This window comes from Phycodurus eques, chromosome 4 (genome assembly GCF_024500275.1).
Source record: "Phycodurus eques isolate BA_2022a chromosome 4, UOR_Pequ_1.1, whole genome shotgun sequence".
Classification (NCBI taxonomy): domain Eukaryota; kingdom Metazoa; phylum Chordata; class Actinopteri; order Syngnathiformes; family Syngnathidae; genus Phycodurus; species Phycodurus eques.
In genome coordinates, this window is record NC_084528.1 from 13,390,151 (window position 1) to 13,413,938 (window position 23,788).

Here is a 23,788-nt window from a genome sequence, read left to right on the forward strand (position 1 = left end):
ATTTAGGAATAAAACATGGAAGTGAGTTTGATTGCACTTTAACTGTCCAACAAATGTAACCAGAAGTAAACTATTGTGTAATATAACTAAATATAACTAAAATACATGTGAAACTACTAGGGCAGGGGTGTCCAAACGTTTTGCAAAGAGGGCCAGATTTGGTCAGATGAAAATGTATGGGGGCCCACCATTCGGCCTGACATTCCTCGAACCATTAACATTGTAAATTAACATATAAATATGCAACTATATCACTTTGCTGTCTGCAGCTAGGTTGATATTGCAAATGAGAATCAGTTTTCAATTGCATTACCAGGATATTTAAAGGTTAAAATAATAATAAATTAAATACAAATTAACTATTTTATAAATGTTGACTGAATTTTTTTAGAAACATGTATTTATTGATTTTGTTTTAACAAATCACATCCCAGTGCATTTTGACAAAGAATAGTATAGTGACTATGCAGCTAGTATAGTGATTATACTATTATTATAATGTATAATATAGTATCGTCAAATCAGATGACAGAAATTTGACAAAACTGTGGTTTGATCATCACAAAAAATCAATTCACTGAGACTTGTAGCTCGCCTTTGTAGAATTTTCATTTGAATCAGGGGCTCTTGTGAAAAAGCGCTGCTGTGCTATCAAAACAGCTTCCAGTGGCTTCAGTTTTTCAGCGCGTTTGTTCGCCGGTAGCTTGTCGTAGTTAGCATGTTTCGTCTGGTAATTAAATTCTTTGAAAACAGCCACAGCCTCTTGGCAAATTAGGCGGACACAGTTGTTTCGCATGTCAGTGAAGAAATCCACTTGTCCTGGACACTGCGACCCTCATTGTCAACTTTCCTCTTTTTAGTTTCAGTTGCCATTTTAGAAATGGGCTAAAAACATACCACAGGGGCAAAAGTTCACAAAGGGGTCACACAACGAGAGTGCGGCCACAGGTCTACCGCCACCCTCTGGTGAAATATAAAATGGCTTTTTTTTTTTTTCGTATGTCTGTATTGTTTACTGTGGTAAACTGTGCTGGCGGGCCACATATTATTGATTTTATGACACGATGCTTCGGGCCGGAGGAAATTTGGACACGGGCCGGATTTGGCTCGCGGGCCGGACTTTGGGCATGCCACAATGCCACGTTGTCGCCACAACCTCCTGTACAAATCTAATATATCGATTATCCCATCGATTATTTGAGTAATCATACAAAAATTTATTTTGCATTATTAAACAACAATACCAATACAAAATATGCACGTGAGGTGGAGGTATAATTTTGGTCCACTTGGGTTTGCCATTCTATTGTTATAAATTGTAGTAATGTGACTTTGAGTGTGTGTGGCCATAGAAGCTACTGTATGAATGTTTTTATTACGTGTTTCTTTTGTTCAATAAAGTGAGCAAAAGTGCACAGGCCACTGTGTCTATCCTTGACGACTTATTACTTCTTAACTTATTTCTACACGGGTTGGTGTGTGCGTCCACAGTAAAATTAGTCACTGTGGAAAAAAAATTATCCATGCGAAGTTTTGAGACAGAAGTAGTCAACCTTTTTTTGTAATTGAATTATTCAAGTTATTTATTCGGTTCAGCCCTAGTGAACTGCGAATATGCTGAGGATTACAGTCAGCCCAAACCAAGCTGACATGCTGAAATGCACCCTTTTCTTTTCTTTTCTTGGTACCTGCTGATTGCCAACTTTCCCCCATGCACACTGTGCTCATGCATGCATGCATGCATTTCAAGCATAATAGTGCCTCTGCAGGGGCCGTCCTACTGTTTCCTCCCTTTTTTAATTTATTTATTAAGCTTTAGAGTGCTTCAGGCATTCTCCTATCGTGTGCTACCTTCAGCTGGAGGGGACCAATTAACTCACACGCACCATACTGAGTATTCCTGAATCTTCTCCGACCCATTTAGGGCCACATGGCTGTCAAACAGGCCTTAATAAGACAAACACCAAAGTGCTTTTTTCCAGGTCGCCAGCATCTTGGATGTTTTTGGTGCGCATAGATTTCCGACGATGAATCAGGAGAAAGTCATGAAAGGGACAATGGCTCTCGGCTGTATGGTTAGTCCCACCCCGCTCGAGTGCAGTCCATCTGCCCACTGTAGTGTGAATAAGGCGTGCGACAGCAAGACACAGTTCACGGTTTGTTGATTTCATCATCCTATTTAGTACACCTGAGCAAATAGTACACAGGTGTGCTCTTCAAAGCATCACACGGGTTCGTGCCAGTCCCATTAATGTCCTGGACACTTGTCAAGCTGAGCTAGAACATATCCCAGCTGACTTAGTTTAGTACTCCCAGGACTAGTTGCCAGTGAATCGCACAGCAAAAAAAGATTGACAAACAATCTTCACACTCACATTCACACTGATGGGTAATTTAGGGTGACGGATGAGCTGCAGCCTATCCCAGTTGACTTTTGACAAGCAAAGTGGGATACGCCTCGAACCCGTCACCAGCCAGTCATAGGGGACTTCCAGACAATGATTCATACTTGTTCTCTTCTAACGGTATTCTTCTCTTTACATCCCCAGTTATGGTTGCGCCTCATTGTTCTCTTATACAGTTGTAAGTCAATTATCTTCTCAAAAGATAGACTAGGCTCAATCTGACTACCATTGTCTTCTCACAGGCCTGGAAGATGGTCCTGTCTGACTTTGTGATCTTCTGATTTAATCAAACAGGACCCATGTCCCAATCACAAATATACTGAATCAGTCATTAGTCAATTTTAAGCAAGTCAGCAAGTGTGAGACATACAGTTTCGTAAGAATATACAGAAATGAATCCATGATTGTATACATTTCCGATCAGTTTCATCGGACGTGTGCTCATCATTATGCAACAGCAGATCAAACTGATGCCGTTCCTAAGTAGTCAGAACCCCTGTACAGTGTTTTTGGTATCGTTCTTCGAACTGTTATGTATCGTACATTCTGCTACTCTGAATTGTCTGGTAGCAGACTGCATAATCAGCCCTCGTTTCAGTCTTTCTTGCTAAACAGCAGCAGTCCTTTGCTTACCTTCTCCCCTTTTTCCCCTCCCTAAGAGCTTTGCATTTCATTGGTAGTTGTCGCCACAACCTCCTCCGGAGCAGTGTTATGTCCTATTCATCGCTGTCACTCTGGCTTCTGACTTTAAGGTGGATTGAAAGCTTGTCATGTTGTCATCACAGAACTAGTTCTTGTGTGAAGTTACATGCAAAAATCTGCTTTCAAACTGAAAGTAAGAACGTAATTCATTATTCACTAGAGTCTCCTCGCAGCGTTTCTGTCACTGTGGTGTTTTGACTGCGCTCCGGCGCCAAGCAGAGGCCACAACAAAGGCTTGTCTGTCGGAGAGAATCGCCGCCTGAGGAATGCTTACTTAATAGTGCCGTGCTTTGACATGGGGAAAGCCTCACATAGTCTCTTCTCTCCTGGATGAACTCTTTTGTAGGGAAGCTCATATTGCCTGATAACTAGGCCTCGTCTTGGTCAGGGCGGGTCTTGAGTGAGCGATGACGTAGCTTTTGCATGTGCCTCAATGAACTCAGACAAGCTTTTTCTTAAGGCCCTCTATCTCACTGAATGCCTCTAATTATCTGGAATTGAACGGGATTATTCATGCAGATCCTGACGTCATACCATTCGCAATTTGAGAATGATAGGGGGCTGGGATGTTTCTTTTGCTGGATTCATACTGAATGGTACAAGTGACTCTGTGATAGGGGTTGAACCGATTAGTTGATTAGTTGGTGCGTCAACTTTACCACTTTGCAATGACTGTTAGAGCTTGAAGTCGATTAATGGCATTACCAAATGTGGGGCTCCCAGAAAGCAACAGGTGATGAGGGTCCTGGGTCCACGCAGCAACCTAGCAGCAGTGCCTCAAATGTTTGGTAATATTTTAATAAAAATGAGATGATAGCTTGGTTACTTGCATATTTTAAAAGTCATCAACCTATCATCTAATTTAATTTTAACTTTAATATACTTTGTATGTTTATACGATAGGATCAATGGAGGTCCATCAAAAACCTTTATATTGTGAAAATGTACATTTGTTTGCAGGGACTAACCACCCACCCCCTAAAGGGAAAAAAAAAAAAGATCCAGCTTGTATTTCGCTCAGGCTCTTTTTTGTCCTTCCAGTCGCCCCGCCTTCTGACTCACTCATCCAATCACAAATCACACTCGGACACTTTCACTGCCTTGCAAGCAGTCGGACCTTGTAGAACTCTGGCAAGAATCCACATAACACAGTAACAAGGTCGCTACAATACATTATTGCAAACTATTCCCTCGTCTTCATTATTATATTTATATTACAAATATATTTTTAATCATAGTACTGTAGAGAACTAATGCTGCAGTTGTGTTGCATGGATTGGAGTTGGAGTTATGTGGGTTCCGTCTGTCTGCGGGGCAGTGAATGTGTCTGATTCTGATTGGATGAGCGAGTTGGGGGTGGGTCGACTGCACCCGGCAACGGCAGGGCGCATATGTCTATAGCAGGTAGCAGGAGCTTATATTTGGAGGCTAACGTTTGGGCGGATTGTGAGCTGACAAGTGGAAAGAATATAAATGTCATTGATTAGTCAACGTCAGCTCGACTCTCATTACTTTAGTATTGACTACAAAGAATCTGAAGTTTTTCAGATTCTTTGTAGAAGATTGTCTGATTTTTGCTCTTAAGTGGCACAGTTGAGATACAGTATGTGTCCTGACTATGTAAAGTGAAAAAAACCCACAAATTGAATCTGATATCTTCAGATCAGCATCAGGCCTTTTCCAAATGTGGATAAAAATCTGATATGTATCGAATATGTGCCAATGTGAATGCAGTGTAAATGCACAGATCGGATATACCGTCTCCGAACTTGACTGTCATCGAAATACACCAATGGAAACCATGTATCATTCATTCTTTCCATTTTCAATTGGCAATCGAAAATCAAAAAGTGACAGGTTAAAAAACAAGTAACAAAATAATCAAACACCAAAAACTAAAAAAGGGGCGCCCTGCGATTGACTGGCTATCAGTCCAGGGTGTACTCCGCCTCTTGCCCAAAGTTAGCTGGGATAGGCTCCAGTTTACCAGGGATCCTAATGAGAATTAGGGGTATAGAAAATAGATGGATGGAAGGAAAAAGGGGTCACAAGATTCAATTTGATTGGAATTTGCCACCTGGGATGGAAGTGTAAGTCAAGCCCACAATTTGCTCAAAACAACCGTTACGATACCTCAGTTTGGAGTTTAAACATTATACTGTATCTTCATGGTTCCAGGACGAGAATGTGCGCAGTGCAAATGTGTAAAGTTGGCACAAAGACAGCCATTGGAGTGGCGCAGCAGTCTTCTTGCTCACCATTGGTTGCAAGGGAACAGCGCTGCAATGGTGTCGTAAATCCTCCCTGCAATTCACAGTCTCTGTGTGACAGCCTCCTACTGTCTGTGGTGTTTTCAGCCAAAAACCTCAGAATGATTTACAGAGACAGTGTATACCTTAACTGGGTTCCCGACCTGAATACAGGGGTACAGTGCAGGCCGGACAAAGCCAAGCATCCCTCCCTCAAGGGTCTTTGTTCGGGCTGTTAAATCCCAGCCAAACTAATGTTTGAGTTGGACATTCAAGTTCAAGCGACCTGCCAAATGTGAGTCACCACCCCTGACGATCCAGCCCAGTTATTGTTTTGTTCAAATCTGATTAAACCAACTACTTTTACCAGATTACATTACATTACGTTACATTACCAGATAACTAGCAACCCTTTATTGCTCAGTGACGTTTTTTTTTGTCAATGTCTTAATGTCTCAAAAGTGTTCTCTGTCAATTGACTGTCTGTTGTCGTACTCGAGCAGCTCCAACTACCGAAGACAAATTCCCTGTGTTTTTTGGACATACTCGGCAAATAAAGATGATTCTGATTCTGACTTCTGGAGAGATGAATGCAGTATTCCTAAAGAAAGTCTAGCATTCCTCCCTTCATACTTGCTCCACATAGCTGCTGAGAGAGCTGACGTCACCTGCAACTCAGCAGTGACTGGAATGAGGATTAACTGGTCGGGTTCTCTCACTGCTTTACCATTCACCTTCTGATTTGCCCGTTGTTTTCGCTCTGTGTTCTGTTTGAATCAGCTCCACATAAAGCACTGAACAGGAAGACAACGAGGCCCGATCCAGAAGGGGAGAGCAGTCCCCAGAAACCCACCGACAGAATGGCGTTGCCAGCTTGGAAACTGAACACCCCGACCAAAGCTGACGTGATCCCACGAACTTACAGCTCCCCGGCGTCACCTGCCCCACGGCCCAAAAGAGGTAAACTCACCAGTAGGGCTGCACGATGCATTCTTTGAGCATGGTCATCACGATGTGCGCATGCAATGTAAGAGGCAAAAGAACTCAGATACCCAACATGCACTCCACGCATCATTCCATCAATCACAACTGTACTGTGAATAGTTTGATAGTTAGCAAAACATTCTTCAAATAAGAGGCAAAAAAAACTTTGCTTAGATGGCAGCATATGTTGCTCCAAATCCTGTATGTACCTTTCAGCATTGAGGATGCCTTCACAGATGTACAAGTTACCCATTCCATGGCCATTAACACATCACCATACCATCACAGATGCTGGCTTTTGAACTTTGTCCTAATAACAATCTAGAAGGTCCTTTGGAGGACACGATGTCCATGAATTCCAAAAACAATTTGAAATGTGGACTTGACAGACCACAGCACACTTTTCCACTTTGTGTCAGTCCATCAGTCCATCTCAGAGGAGCTGGGGCCCAGAGAAGCTAGCAGCATTTCTGGGTGTTGTTGATATATGGCTTTCACTTTGCATGGTACAGTTTGAACTTGCCTTTGTAGATGTAGTGACAAACTTTGTTAACTGACAATGGTTTTCAGAAGTGTTCCTGAGCCTATGTGGCAATATCCTTGACACAATGATGCTGTTTTTTCACGCAGTGCTGCCTGAGGGATTGAAGTTCATGGGCATTCAATGTTGGTTTTCTGTCTTGCCGCTTACGTGCAGCTATTTCTCCAGATTCTCTGAATCTTTTGATGATATTATGGGCCATAGATGATAAAATCCCTAAATTCATTGCAATTGTACATTGAGAAACATTGTCAGGGCTCTAACGTTTGCACAAGTAGCACTGCTGCGACCAACCTTTTCAGTTCACACCAGCACATGATTTGGTCGCACCCTGTTTTGAGGAGGTACAGCATGAATATGGCATACCATAGTTTCGTATGAAGTAAAGGTTGACAGTGACTCAAGATATATTTACAAAATATTTTGCTCTGAAGAAGTTTGTACTCAACAAGCAGTGGGAGACAAAACAGGTCAATTAAATTAAAACAAACAAACAAACATGCGGCATGATGGATGACTGGTTAGCACGTCTGCCTCACAGTTCTGAGGACATGGGTTCCAATCCAGCCTCACCTGTGTGGATTTTGCATGTTCTCACCATTCCTGTGTGGGTTTTCTCCGGGTACTCCGGTTTCCTCCCACATGCCACTGCCTGTAGGTGTGAATGTGAGTGTGAATGGTTGTTTGTTTATACAGTAGGTGCCCTGCGATTGGCTGGCGACCAGTTCAGAGTGTACCCCGCGTCTCGCCCAGAGACAGCTGGGATAGGCTCCAGCACGCCCTCGACCCTCATGAGGATAAGTGGTATGGAAGATGAATGAATGAAGCAAACAAACAAACAAAGTCTTTACTTTTATTTGATCATTTGTTTGACTCACAGGGGCCAGTTCTTAATTTTGAGCATTTCCACAACCATATAAAGTATTGTTTATGATTATTCACACTATATTGCAAATTATTTACGAGCAAAACAAACCAATTTACCTATTTGAATTCATAGTCCCAAACAGAACATGGATAATTCATTACTACTGCAATTATTGCACTTTCTTTTTAATGTTAGCTTGTTTTCTTATACAATCCTCTTTAAATGCGTCTGGGCTTTTAAACTTTGCATATATCTTCATATGTCTATGGTATAAACAGGGTTCAGATAGATAGATAGCTTTGTTAGCTTTGCTAGTTTCATAACAACGTTATTAGAATGTTTGCACATGACTCTGTGTTTGTTATAATGAGTGAAATGAAAACGAGAGACAATTTGAGCAGGCAATCTTTGCAGTTAGCGGTATATTCCCCCCCCCCTCCACACACACACACACACTCGCAATTTTGAAACGATCATACGTGGCATCACTCAGGGAAACTACTTTTGGTTTTATTCCCGTGATAAATGTAGCAACACTGATAATGTGTGTAAAAAGAAAGGCTGAGGGAGACGTGCGGCGGGAGGAGTTAACCGGCTTTCCGGACTTTACAAGGTCGGTGTGGGCTAGCTATCTTGCTCACCAGTAGTCCAGATGGGTTGAAGCCTCACACTTGTAATTTAAAATGAATAAGTAGTGGGCCAGAGTCAACATAGGTACATGGTGGCCACTCCCCTGGCCAGACACAACGGCATTATAGCATGTCTGTGACGCGCATATGTGGTGTGCATGTACGCGACAGTGCTGTTGATAATAGCGTATCCTAAGTAGTCAATAATGTTGCAGCAGGCAGCCAATTGTATTGCAGCGGGTCACTTTTTACTCAAATGGAATTCATAACAATGATTGGGACATCTCTCACTTTCTCTCTCGCTCTCTTGCTCGCTCTCTCTCTCTCTCTATCAGGGAGGGTGCAGGAGGAGGAGATTGCAGTGGAAAAAAAGGCAACTTTCAACCATTAACATGCACTCGCGGAAATGTGACGATGAAATTTTTAATCGCACAAGGTGAAAAAAAGGTCGCATATGTGATTAATTTGGTCGCAGTCTCGAGCCCTGATTGTTCTTAAACTGATTGAGTATTTGAACGCCACCCCATCCTTGCTTATGAACAACTGACCCTTTCGGGGATGCTCCTTTTATAAACAAGCATAACACTCACCTGTTTCCAATTAACCTGTCCACCTGTGGAATGTTCCAAACATGTTTTTTGAGTATTCCTCAACTTTCCCAGTCTTTTGTTGCCTCTGTCGCAGCTTTTTTGGAATACGTTGCAGGCATCAGATTAAAAAAGAAAGAATATTTGCAAAAAAACAATAACTTTTATCAGTTTGAACATTAAATATCTTGTCTTTGTCGTGTATTTAATCGATTATAGGTTGAAAAGGATTTGCAAATCATTGTTATCAGTTTTTATTTGTTTTACACATGTGTCCCAACTTCACTGGAATTAAGGTTTGTATGACAATGTAGAACCCTGGACTGTTGAGCAACTGTACATCAAGCAAGAATGGGAAAGAATTACACCTACAAAGCTTGAACGGTTTGTAACCCCAGTTCCCAAATGCTATTGAGTGTTGTTAAAAGGAAAGGTGAGTAACACAGTGGGAAACATCGACATCCAACTTAATTGGAATTGGGGTTTGTATTGAGGACACGGGGAAACAATTTCATGTCTCCATTTAATGTACAATATAGCTTTTCAGAATGCAACGAAGGAACGCAACAGATGCCACCTGGGAGGGGTGGAGGGGTGGAGAGTTACGGCTACATTGAAGGGACAAAATTAAGGTGCACACAAAAACACGCTGTTTAAACTGATGCACTCAAATATAGAAATACTAATGCATATTATGTTAAAACATACAGTATGTGTAAAATAACAGATTGATTAAAAACAAATGAATAGTGTTACGAATGTGTTTCATGACTGACAATACAGTAAATACCCGTATTACTGGGCAAGAAAATAAAATAATTGAACTTTATGTCTGGCTGGAGTCTTACCTGCTCAATGCTACTGTGCATTTAAAATTGCGGGAGACTTAACAAAAATGACTCAGTATACTTCTGTGCTCTATTGATCATCATGTATTTCATTTATTTATGATAGTTTATTATTTTTATTATCTTATAAACTGTCCAAAACGTACATATACGGAAAAAGAGAAATGTGTGCTGGTTTTCATGTCACGAGTATGTTATCCTGTATTTTTTCACAACGCAGGGTTACAAAACATCGCAATGTCGTTGATCCCCAATGTCGTGCAGCCCTGCACACCAGAGTTCACTCGGTTCTCCCAAACTCATAATGGACTCGGCCCAAACTTTGATAATGAGTGCTGTGACGTTTGCACTTTGCCGGCGTCAGCTCAGCGGCTCTCTTGAGGCGAGGTAAAGCTCCAGAGAAAGTCTGAGAGACTGCATTTGCTTTCAGACCTGCAGCCAAATCCAATACAGTGATTTTCAAGATTCCTCAATGCATTTTACACAGAGATACCGCACACGGGATCCTCAATTTAAGTTCCATCCCTATGGTGACGACCTAACCCAAACAAGTACAGTTTAAACACGGCGTAGTCTATACATAAGCTACGCTAACTCAGTAGTCATACCAATTTATTGTCAAATGAATCGACAACTATTTTGATAATGATCAATATTTTTGCCTATTTTCTGACGGATGTTACGGACCAAACCAGCAATTGAACCATAATCAGTTTATTTTTGTGCATTTTCTGTGCTGTCAATTTGAATTAATGTCCTGATATTGAATAAAAGGAATTGATTTTTATTTTATTTTTATTATTATTATTCTTTAATCCAATTCATCGATTACGGTAATCTAAAAAAAATAATTGACAGGTTAATCGATTAATAAATAACTAACGATGAATAAATAATCATTACATTAAATATTTGCATTGAAAAACACTTCTAGGCCGTAAATATCAAACAAATGAAAAATATGGTGCTAATTGTGATTTTCTGTGCCACATGTCGGTGCATTCAAACTAGTTAATTCCACGCCATTTGTAACCTTGACCTCGTCACGTCAGGCCGTCGTGAACCGACGCATTTATTTGCCTGTGCCTTTTACACAGAACCCACAAAGGCAGAATATTGCCAAAACTTCACACAGAGACATGGCATCTCTCAGTCATAAACATCACACCCTCATCCCAGCTTTCCTCTATTCCGTTTTTGTTTGTCAAAAACGGGCATAGTCATAAATTGCATTTCTCAATTCTGGATTCTGTTTTAAAAATATGAGGCCCAGATTATTTTTTAAGAGAATCCTCGCCACACTGTCTGCTATATGTGATTTACTGCACTTTATTAACCCCCCAGTACTACAGTGGGATGTCCTCTCGAGCAGTTGTGGTCTCTCCCAGGTATGTTTCTTAGGCTACGTTCTCACTGCAGGGCATGATGCCCAATTCCGATTTTTTTGTTAAATCTGATCTTTTTATGTAGTCGTTGACATTACAAAATGCGACTTCTGATGTGAACAGAATGTCTCCGTGAAGTGACATGCATGCGCACAAAACGCAACGTCACATGCCGAAAATGGCCCAAAACTGCATTTTCGGTGTTGGACTCAAATTATTTTATCACCGAAACTTCTTGTCCAACACAGGATGTTGTGATGACACAAAGAGAAACCGCACCCAGTAGCGCCTGACTGGATAAACGAGCACGCATTCGGTTTAGCCTCAAGATGATAGCCGAACCGAAGCTAACCCCGCTAGCCTCATACAGCAACTCGTACTTTGCAGCCTGTAGAATGTTGTTCTGCCCTCCCTGAGCGTGCTTTAAGCCGTTTACTGATACCCCGGTTGGATTTTACTGTAAAACTAAGCGCACAACAAAAATAATTACAATTTATTTTATTATTATTATTATTTTTTTTTTTACAGCTAATCTATATGATCGTATCGGCAGTGATTGCCAGATCTCACTCATGGCTTATTGGTACCAGAATCGGCAACATAAAACCCTGATCGGAGCACCCTTAATTATACATAGTGTGCACAGCATCAAGACACAAGACATCAAGATAACCTTGTTAAAATGTCATTATTATTAATTTTTGCAATTGCAATGCCTTGATTTTAGTGAGGTTAGTACAGAGTCATCGCCATGAATGTATTTGTACTAATAATTTCTTAAAGGGGCTTAAATAATACAGTAAAAAGATGATAAATACGAAATAATCACTAAAACGTAACATATTATGAATATACAGCACCAGTACAAGTTCTGAAAGGGCCACCACAAATCGGCTTATCCGCTCAAAAAGGCTTAACATCGGAACCTGACACGGCTCCGGAAGGTATATGCGCTGCTTCTGTTGTGCGCGCCTTGGTCTCCAGGAGAGAGTGTGGTGCAACCATGCATATAATACGTAGGCTTGATGAAAAGACACAAAGAAGACCATAATGCCTAATCTGCAGTAGTATACACTATATTGCCAAAAGTATTCACTCACCTGTCTTGACATCCGATTTTAAGTGATATCCCATTCTAAATCCATATGGTTTAATATGCTGTTGGTCTACCCTTTGCAGCTATAACAGCTTCAACTCTTGTAGCAAGGCTTTCAACAAGGTTTATGGCAATTTTTGTCCATTCTTCCAGGACCATATTTGTGAGGTCACACTCTGGTGTTGGACGAGAAGGCCTGGCTCACTGTCCACTCAAAATCAACCCAAAGGTGATTTATTGGGTTGAGGGCAGGACTCTGTGCAGGTCAGTCAAGTTCACCTATATCAAATTCTCTCATCCATGTTTTATGGACCTTGCTTTGTGCACTGGTGCACAGACATGTTGGAACAGGAAGGGGTAATCCCCAAACTGTTCGACTATCCAAAATCTCTTGGTGTGCTGAAGCACTCAGAGTTTCTTTCACTGGAGCTCAGGGTCTAATATTTTGGACATTTCCAACTTTGTGGGAACAGTTTGGAGATGGCATCTTCCTGTTCCAACATGAATGTGCATCAGTGCACAAATGAAGTTTCATAAAGGAACGGATGAGAAAGTTTGATGTGGATGAACTTGATTGGCCTGCACAATCCTGACCTCAACCCCATAGAACACTTTTGGATGAATTAGAGTGGAGACTGAGAGTCAGCCCTTCTCGTCCAACATCAGTCTGTAACCTCACAAATGCGCTTTAGGAAAAATAAATAAATTAATAAATTCCCATAAACACACTCCTAAACCTTGTGAAAATAATTTCCAGAAGAGTTTAAGATGTTATAACTGTAGAGGGTTAACCAATGTCATATTAAACCCTATGGATTAAGAATGGGCTGTCACTTAAATTAATATCTGAGTCAAGGCAAGTGAGGGAAAAGTGTTGGCAAAATAGTGTACCTCATTTTTCGCAGAGTAGTATGAATACAGTATATGGCTGTGAGTGTTGTTATATCACCTTTCTGTATACTGTATGTTGCTGCATCATTTGTGTTTGAATATTTTTTATTTAAAGGTTTAGAGTTAACTGTAATGCGCAAGTAAAATGCAAATTCTTTTGCCCATCTGGCGTTTCGCATTATGTGTTAGCATGAAGCTAGCGTAGTTTTGTAAAACAAAGCTAGCATACTTTTGTATAATGTGTTTCATTAAATATACAACATGTGATTATCTCTCTTTTGTGTAAGTTCAACAGTAAACCTAAACAGGGAGTGTCAAGAAGTAAGAAAATGTGAATTTTTTTGAAGAACTGTTCGCAAACTGCCAAAATGCACGCCGCATGCTCGAGGAGGACAAAATAGAAATGCCAAGCTGGTAAACTGGTATTGGTGTCGTAGTATCAGAGGATTTTTACGAGTATGAGTACAGACGTACGTTATCGGCATCCTTACTTTCAACACAACCGGATTGAAGAAGTGTAGAGTGTGAAACTTACAGTAACATCTTCGTCAAGGCATTTCCCGCATTCCCTGTTTTTAAAAGGCTGTGCTGTTTGTCAAAAACTAGCATAGTCGTAAGTTGCAATTGACTGCCTGATGTGATGTACAAAACACTTGTTGCGCATCGATTGCAGGAGAAGCGCATGATGGATGTTGAACTTCACACCCCTGTCCAAGCAATGCTGAATACCCTTAGCTCCTGCAGCCATTAGCCTACAGCCCTTGTGTACTTGAAGAAACATGTTTGAGGTTTTTGAGAATGTAAGCTTCTTTTCTCTCTCTCTACTGTTCTTTTTTTTAATCCATTAATCCATTTGCAGCGGACTCTCCATTTAGTCCCCCGAGCGTTTCCTTTTCTGAGAAATAAACCGGTTGAGTTCTTCCAAAACAACAAAAGAGATGACCTCCTTGTCCGTCAGGTTTCTTTTCTGGCACAGTGAAGCTGGTTAATTGTTGGCTTTTGTGGTCTCCAAAAGAGTTTGAAGGGGAAAAGCACTCTGTAGCCCCCTTAATTAGACCAAGTGAATAGTCAGGCTATTAGCAGGAAAAGAGAGTTTTTGTGGTCTGATTACTCGTTCCTTCTGTAGTCTGACAGCAGCAATTTGCTTCAAGTAGTGCACTGACTGATTATATTCTTCCTCTCCATCTTCTACATGAAAATAATTATGGAGAAAATGTCTTTCCATTGTTGAGTTCAACAGCCATTTGCCGTACCGCAAATTAATAATGGAAATGAAAAACTGGTCCTCCCTGTAACAGCGTCATCCACTTCAAACAAATAAATACCTCCCTTTTTCCATTAGGAAAACAAAATGGGTAGTAACTGTATATTATCTTAGACCACAGTTGTCTTAGAGTTAACTCTTGAGTTCAAGTAAGAGCACTGTTACTTTAGAATAATATGACTAAAGTAAAAGTAAAAACTAGTCTTCTGAATAATTACTTGAGTAAGAGTAAGTATTCAGTGAAAAACGTACTGAGCAACTAGTGAGTAATTTCTGATTTATGTATTTTTTAAATGCTGACATATGTTAAATAGATGTTTTTTTTAAATAGGAATATGAAACTACGAATATTGCCCAACAATTTTATTTGAAAAAAAAAAGTTTAATATGGAAATTAGGGATGCACGATAAGTGTTTTTTTTCTTTTTTTTCTTAATACCGATAACTTGCTGCTTCTCCAAGACAATAGCGATACCAATAACCAATATCGTTTTTTTTTTAACTGGTTTATATCAGGAGTCCCAAACTGATGGAGAGCTGGAGCAGGGACTCCTTATTTGTGCATACAGTAGCTCATTTAACACTTGAGACTATGTGAGTCCCGGGATGCACATGTCATGGAAACAATGAGTCCCTGCAATTTATCATCACGGAATACAGATACAGTACCGTATTTTCACGACCATAAGGCGCACTTAAAAGTCTTAAATTTGCTCTAAAATGGCCAGGGCGCCTTATAATGCGGCACGCCTTATGTGTGCATCGAGTTCCAAAATCTGTGAATGTTGTTGTGTGACTTTGGTGAGCGCTCCGCTTGGCTTACTGGGAGCATTTCCTGCCAACACGCTGCCCGTCGTGTTTGTTGGAGAACTTGCCCAGCTGTTCATTTCGGATACAGAAGATGAGGACTTTGATGGATTTGTGGATGAGGATTGATCAAAAAATAACATGAGTACATTGTTAAATACTTCAATAAAGTACAACCGAACTCAGTTTTGCTCCCGCTGCCTTTTTAAAAACATTGTTTTAGTGTGCCTGCATGCTACCTTATGAAATAGACCCCCTAACTGAGACTGCGCCTTTTAATACGGTGCGCTTTATGGTTGTGAAAATACGGTAATCCACAGCTATATCACACGGTTCTTGCTTCCCGGTCCCTCTTGCTCTTTCTCAATATATGATGTGTTTAGGCCTGCCACGATAGCAATTTTTTCAGAACAATATATTTTCCCAAAAACTTTCATAATAAATGATAGCATTGAGTTTTTTTTAATGCCATTGATTCATGATATTAGAGCATTATAAAGAATTGTAATCATCTTACAAATTCTACTGGATGAGCACAAACGAGCACATACTACATGACCTCCTACTATGCATATTGTACATAATTGTATTTTATATCAAACTGGTAGTATAATAAAATGGCTTTTTATCCATATAAAATATAATTAAACTTAAAATAGTATTATACTAATATCATATCATCATTTATTATCATATAGCATATGTTTTTTAACATGTAATGTAACAACAATAAAAGAATGCCTTTTTATGGTCACTGTACACAAGCACAATGAGATTGAGAAGAGGTGCAATGTATAAATGTGCTTTGTTATTGTGCAATCAATACTACAGTATTGATCATTTAATTAACTTTTTCTTCTCAAACTTCAATAATACACAGGTTCAAATATAAATTATATATATATTTGTTTAACAATATAAGGTCATTCATGTTAATGTTTATTTAAAGACATTTGAATTTGTGGCTTGCGAAGAGTGCCGGGAGCAGTGTTGGTGCTGATCGAGCAAGACGGCAGGCACGAGTGATATTAGTGGATAGGCGCTCGCACATTTCTCGTCGAACAAAGGAGGGCCATTGTGTGTTTTGATGTTAATTCAATTCGACAACTGTGCTTCTGCATGCGGCCAAGCCGCCCCTGCTGCTCCTCTTTCGGCTTGTACTAGTACGATGAGTGATTCGTTTGCGCAAGGAACGATGTACTACGCAGTGAATGTACTCATGAGTGTTTTTAACCGCAAGTCCTTGACGTCCTCGCGGGGATAGCTTTCACTAGCAGCCGTTTCTTCAAGCTAACGGCTGATGTTGAGTCAGTCAAGCACACATATTTAAAATATATGTAAATTAATAATAAATGTATATACGTACACATGTATATCATTCCCTCTGTGTTTCTAATGCAATTATTAAAGCTTTTTATTTCATAATAGTAATACATTAAACTTATATATAGCGCACAAGACGCTTTCCACTAATCAGATGACAATAACAGTAAGGTGAGTGAGCAGGAAGCCCGGGTGGCGGGGCCTGGTGTCAGTGCAGTGGAATGCAGAAAAGTCACGCCGGTCAGCGAGAGCCCAGCTGGATGCAGAAAGATGTTCAGTAGCTGAGCTCCCTGCACGCATGTTCACCAATCACAACCGAGCTGGGTGTTCGAGAGCTTGCTGAGCGAGAGATAGGTAGGTGATAATTTAGTTTAAGGTGTTTTTTTTTTTTTTTTTAAATAATAATCTCCCCGCCTTTCCTAGTTTACAATATGTGACAACATGACAACAACAACGCATAGTCCTTCGACGAATGTGTTGAGTGAACGTGAACCTCAGGGATGGATCATTAACTGAATGAGGAAGCACCTGACATTTTTTTGAAAAAGAACTGAACGATTTGGTGAACAGATCTTTTGAAAGAATAATTTAAAGAATTGATTCAAACGATTCAGTACACTCAAAGGAACTGCCGTGCCCATCACTAATTGGAATGATACGGCTCTTGTTTTTGTCCAGTTTTTTTGTTATTGGACCATGAGTGTGACGTAATTTTTCTCAATATCGGGCCGATAGTTAGCGTGCATTCCTAGTGTAAATGACTTTGAAAACTTGATTGTTCAGCACTGTAGACTAGTGGTTACAATGTTTGGCTCACAGTTCTGAGGTTTTCTGTTTGGATTTATGCTCTTCTCAGCTTCCTCCCACATTCCAAAATCATGCATGTTAAAGGGTTAATCAACGACCTTAAATTGTCTACAGGTGTGAACATTAGTGTGAATGCTCATTTGTCTATATGTGCCCTGCGATTGGTTGGCAACCAGTCCATGGCGTATTCCGCTTCTCACCCAAAGCCATCTGGGATAGGCTCCAGATCACCAGTGACTCTAATGTGGACAAGCGCTATAGAAAATGGTGGCTATGAAATGTCAAATAAGAAGAGTGAAAATTGCATGAAGACCAAAAGCTCCAACTACAGTACGTGTAATTTCCCATAGTGGATGTGATGTTATGATACACGTACATGTAGCACCTCACTGGGAATACGTGGGATTACAACAGTCCTATAAATATCAAACTGGGTCATCTCCCTGGCATATTGTTTACAGTTGACACTTTTCCCTGTTAGATGGTGCAGATGTTGCTTTCCAGTTGATGTGAAACATCTGGACTGTGAGATGAGATAGGGGATCTCCCAGTGAAAGGGAAATACCCTGTGGTCTTCTGCTAACTGATAACTCAGGAAAATTGAATGTGAATACAGCTGGCACGCGCACATTTTCATATTTTATGCAAATGAAGTATGTCATTACTTCAAATGCAGTGTGTGATCATATGGATTTGGTATTAAGCACTTAAAATATAAAATCAGTCATTTTCTCTACATTTAATAACATGTGACAACCAATGATTAACATTACTAACTAGAAGTCAATCCCACTGCCTGGACTTCACATATCTCCCATTTTAAAATCATGTCATTATATTTTTGTCACATACTGTAGTTGCACTACTGTCATAACAAAAACCCACATACAGCTGGAACACAGGCTTCTTTTTGTAGTAGTTCCACATGTTGGGGCTTCTATTTAAGAAGGCTTATTACATGCTGGAACACCACAATTTGTGAGGTGTTTCGGGCATGTTCCACTGGGAGTAGGCCCTGGACTAAGCTACTGCCCCCGCGACCCAACCGAAGATAAGTGGAAGAAAATGGATGGGTGGATTGATATTATATGCAGGAATGTCTTCAAATATTAGCATTTTTAAGGTGGATATAAGTTGCATTAAAATCTTAAATACCTAGGAAAAAGGAAAATACCATAATAGATCATTTTAAAAAGGAATAATGTGCCAGCTTGTGCAATTAAATTAAAGAAAGAAAGTGTACTGGTCAAATTATTAAGACAAATAAAAATGATTAAAATTTGGAATATCCAGAAAAAATGACCAAAAAAAGAACTATAGAGCAATAAATAAATACAATACCCTAATAAATTGTTTCAGAAATGTTTAAAAAAAAATTGTGTGACCTATGACCTGTGGAATTCACCTGAAAAAGACCTAAATCTGTTAGGGGGTAACTTTTTTTTCTATTGGAAATAACTATCCATCCATCCATTTTCTTTATCGGTTATCCTCACTAGGGTCGCGGGCTGCTGGAGCCTATCCCAGCAATCTTCGGGCGGGAGGCGGGGTACATCCAGAATTGGTTGCCAGCCAATCGCAGGGCACATAGAAACAAACAACCATTCGCACTCACATTCACACCTACGGGCAATTTAGAGTCTTCAATCAACCTACCACGCATGTTTTTGGGACGTGGGAGGAAACCGGAGTGCCAGGAGAAAACCCACCCAGGTACGGGAAGAACATGCAAACTCCACACAAGCGGGGCCGGGATTTGAACCCCGGTCCTCAGAACTGTGAGGCAGATGTGCTAACCAGTCGGTCACCGTGCCGCCGGAAATAACCAGAAAAATGAAAAATAAAAATCTGTTGACACACATTAAATGCACACCTTTTTTTGCTTTTATGACCTTGTTGAGCCTTTTTGGCAGGAGTCTATCAGCATAGCACATCTTGACCACGGTCTAAACCTGTCAAATTGCGAGTGTATCACTTTCATTACAGCCCTCCTCTGGTCACTCCATAGATTTTGAACCGGATTTAGGTCTGGGCTATGGCTAGGCCATTCCACAACATTCATGTTCTTCCTGTGCAGCCATTATTGTGTTGATTTGCAGGTATCCTCACCTTCTATATATACACACACTTTCATGTCCTGACTGACAGCTGTGATTTGAAAAAAACAAAACAAACATTTAATTCCTGTCATTACCGTGAGACTTGCATTCCTCCATGGTGAAGATAAACAGCCCCTCACCACCAACAGTACATGCCAAGAACACATCCGCCTATCTTCATGCTATTTAATCAGGCTCACTAGTCTATCAAGGAAGTGTCATTTCAGTTTTATGTCCTCAGAGGGACATATGAAATTGCTCTGGCGGGCCATATATTGCCCACATCCCACTGATTGTTACGCACAGTAATCTAGTGGTTAGCACGTCGCATCCCTGCTATGAATATCTCTATCAAACGCAGTTTCTGTCTTGTGTTTCTCACATCAGACATGGTGAAGTCGGAGGAGAGGCAGCAGCTGGCCAAGGAGCGGCGAGAGGAAAAAGCCAAATATCTCGGTAAGTAGAAACAAAGGCGCTAAAAAGAGCACAAGCGCACTCCCTAGCGGTGGGTGCCACCAAAATTTAAGTTTGGCCTCCACAAATAAATGTTGGCTTTTGCTGCGCAGAATTTGTGCTGTGATGTGCTCCTTTTGTTCCTTCTGATAATGATCCATACCACCGATTTCCTTTCTGATACGATACTGAAGATACAGTCCCTCAAACGAGTGAAGTATCAAAAGTATCGATATTTAATTTGTTGACTCGATCTTCTGGTATCAGCATCATCGACATTCCAGACAGGATTGTTCCTTCCCCACGTCTGTGATGCTGCTTCAGTCGCCATAATGGCATTTCGTCACAGCACTCTTGGTGCTGTTTTTGTTTGTATTTGTGTGTATTTTCTCTTGGAGACACCACTCCATGTTGGGTAAAGCCTACATACAGTCGTCAGAACCTTTTGAGGTTAGGATTACACCACAAAAAGACTATAACAGGAAGGAAAGTGAACCAAAGCTGCAGCGCCGAGCACGGCGAGTCCCCCCCGTGTGTAACTTAACTGCTTTGACTTCTTTGTCCACGATTTTACAGTTTTAAAGTTATTTAAATTATATTTGTGAAACAAAGAAGGATATATATGCAACTGTTAACTCTCAGGTCCACCATTATTATAAGACGGCGTCAGCTCAGCTTCCTAATTCACGTCATACTGCCACGGGATTCATTCTGTAAACAGTTAAGTTCTTCATTAATAAAATCCATCCATCCATTTTCTGTACCATTTATCCTCACTGGGGTCAAAAAGTTGTAAAGTCAAAAGTACTGCATGTTTTGAAAAATGCACAAGCCAGTGCAAACTGTAGGCCGGTCCCAAGCCCGGATAAATGCAGAGGGTTGCGTCAGGAAGGGCATCCGTCTTAAAACTAATATAAATAATAATAATAATATAAACAAGTATGAGCCTTCATCCAAAGAATTCCATACCGGATCGGTCATCGCCTGGGTTAACAACGTCCACCACCGTCGCCGTTAACCTACAGGGCGCTGGTGGAGATTCAGCTACTGTGGGTCAAAAACGAAGGAGCGGTGGAAAGCGGGTTCTTAGGCAGAAACTGAAGAGGAAAGCACAGAGCCTAGAACTGAATGTGGGGACTTTGAATGTTGGGACTATGACAGGAAAAGCTCGGGAGTTGGTTGAGATGATGATTAGGAGAAAGGTTGTGTCCAGGAGACCAGGTGGAAAGGCAGTAAGGCTAGAAGTTTAGGTTCAAATTATTTTACTATGGTGTAGATGGGAAGAGAAATGATTTTAAAGCAAGAGTTAGCTTAGAATGTCTTGGAGGTGAAAAGAGTATCAGATCGAGTGATGAGGCTGAAAACTTGAAATTGAGGGTGTTTTGTATGATGTAATTAGTGTCTATGCCCCACAGGTAGGATGTGACCTCGAGGTGAAAGAGAAATTCTGCAAGGAGCTGGGTGAAGTATCCCAGACAGAGAGATAGTCGTGATTGGTGCAGATTTTAATGGACATGTTGGCCAGACAGAGGGATAGAGAGGTGAAGGATGTGCAGCAGATTATGGTGATTAAGGATAGAGGATGTGTTGACTGGTGCCAGTAGTGTGCTGGATAGATGGAAAGAATACTTTGAGGAGTTGATGAATGAGGAAAATCAGAGAGAAAGAAGAGTACAAGATGCAAGTGTGGTGGACCAGGAAGTAGCAATGATTAGTAAGGGCGAAGTTAGAAAGGCTCTAAAGGGGGGTCCTGATGACATACCTATGGAGGTATGAAAGCCTCTAGGAGAGGTGGCTATGGAGTTTTTGACCACTTTGTTCAACATAATTCTATCGGGTGAGAAGATGCCTGAGGAATGGAGGATGGAGGAAAGTGTGCTGGTGCCCATTTTTAAAAGGAAAGGTGATGTGAAAGGTTTTCTGCTATTTGCATCAGAGCTCAGTCTCTATCCCAGGCAAGTAGCTTCTACTAGTGGGAGCAAAGTGTGGGAAAAAACGACCAACCACCTTTAAAGACAAGAAAAGCATTTTCACTCATGGAAGCAGCAGTTCATACAATACACTGTGTGTATGTGGCACATGGACAAACCACCAAGCACAAATATACCACCATTGCACCAACAGCTTCACCGACTAGTCAAGTATGTGTTGCTTATCAGAATCTAACGATGGTAGCTAACGCTAACCTGTGCGGCCAACAAAACACAATGCAGCTCTGCTTATCTTTTTAGCTTTGACATGATAGCAGAGGTGTCGCACCTGTGGGGGATGTGGATGTTTCTGTACAATAGTGTTTCACAGTTTATTCTGACCTTGAAAGTGGCTCTGGATCTTTAGCCAAAATAGCTGATCAAGTCGTGGGCAGAAAAACTTAGTACTTTACCTGTTGGTTGGGCAGGCACGCCAAAGACCCAACTATTTGTAAACAAAACATTGAAAAGTAAATTTCCATAATACATCCGCTTTAAAAATTGTGGATTTGACTTTATTTTATATCACTTGCCTGAGTAACACACAGTGCACTGCTTTGCATGATTGACAGCTGCTTGTTTTCTCTCTCACCCACCTTCCCTCCCCCCTGCAGAAGAGCTCAGCAAGCTTCAAGGTAAGTTACTCACCTTTGTGTATGTGCTGGTGGTGGTCGTCCTAAGACTTCATTGGTCATCCTGCTCATTTGGTTCCATGTAACTCAGTTCAAGTTTATATTATATGGAGGTTGCTGGGCAATACACCAAAACCACCCTTCTTACAACAGTAAATTTAGCAGTCACTGAACCAAATTCAGATATAGTGTTACAATGCATCTTACTGTATTCAGACTCATTTTCTCTCAAATAATTAGTCTCTCATTTCTTAATTCTGGTCATATTGCCCGGCCCTTCAACTGTTTCATTCATATAGCCCTTCAAATTTCACACTGCCTGTTCAAAGTTGCCATTTTTGTGCCTTTTTTTCTGTGTCACTGCTGTTCATACAGAACATGACCTGGCAATAATTCTGAAGTACTGTAGAAACGCCGCCTGTGTGTGAGGCAGATAAATGCCGGGTCTTCAGTTACTCTGATGCGGCCAGGATTTTAATCTCTTTCTATGTTTGTAGGGTGACATTTAGTGGCCTGAAAGGCGTCTATAAATAAAATGTATTATTATTATTATCAGGGATGTCCCGATCATATTTTATTGCACCTGAGTCTTTGAATTTAAGGATCTGCCAAGTCCCGATCCGATACCTCAACTATACATTTAAAAAAAGAGCATGCATTAAAATTTTCACCCAAAGCCTATGTATATAGTTATACATACATGTACACATACATACGTACAAAATACTCTATATATGAATGCATATCTACAGGCCCCTCCAAAAGTATTGGAAAGGGAAGGTCAATACCTTTATTTTTGGTGTATGCTGAAGACATTTGGGTTTCAGATCCATCCATCCATCCATTTTCTGAGCCGCTTCTCCTCACTAGGGTCGCGGGCGTGCTGGAGCCTATCCCAGCTGTCATCGGGCAGGAGGCGGGGTACACCCTGAACTGGTTGCCAGCCAATCGCAGGGTACATACAAACAAACAACCATGCGCACTCACATTCACACATACGGGCAATTTACAGTCTCCAATTAATGCATGTTTTTGGGATGTGGGAGGAAACCGGAGTGCTCGGAGAAAATCCACACAGGCGAGGGGAGAACATGCAAACTCCACACAGGCGGGGCTGGGGATTGAACCCGGGTCCTCAGAACTGTGAGGCTAACGCTCTAACCAGTCGCCCACCGTGCCGCTGGGTTTCAGATCAAAAGATTTAATATGAGATAAAAGTTACAAATTCCAGCTTTTATTTCATGGTAT

The 23,788-nt window shown here is 40.8% G+C and overlaps 1 protein-coding gene across 4 annotated transcripts in view; it reads left to right on the forward strand.

Moving 5' to 3' along the window:
- Nucleotides 1-23,788, forward strand: part of map7d1a (MAP7 domain containing 1a) — an 84,233-nt gene that overhangs the window by 14,510 nt on the left and 45,935 nt on the right. For 2 of the 4 annotated variants that reach the window (XM_061674058.1, XM_061674061.1), the window contains exons 2-4: nucleotides 6,137-6,316; nucleotides 19,873-19,941; nucleotides 22,523-22,543. In XM_061674058.1, coding sequence (XP_061530042.1) covers nucleotides 6,137-6,316; nucleotides 19,873-19,941; nucleotides 22,523-22,543 — 270 coding nt within the window. The remainder of the gene's footprint in view (nucleotides 1-6,136; nucleotides 6,317-19,872; nucleotides 19,942-22,522; nucleotides 22,544-23,788) is intronic. The other 2 variants (XM_061674059.1, XM_061674062.1) reach the window with 1 other exon arrangement.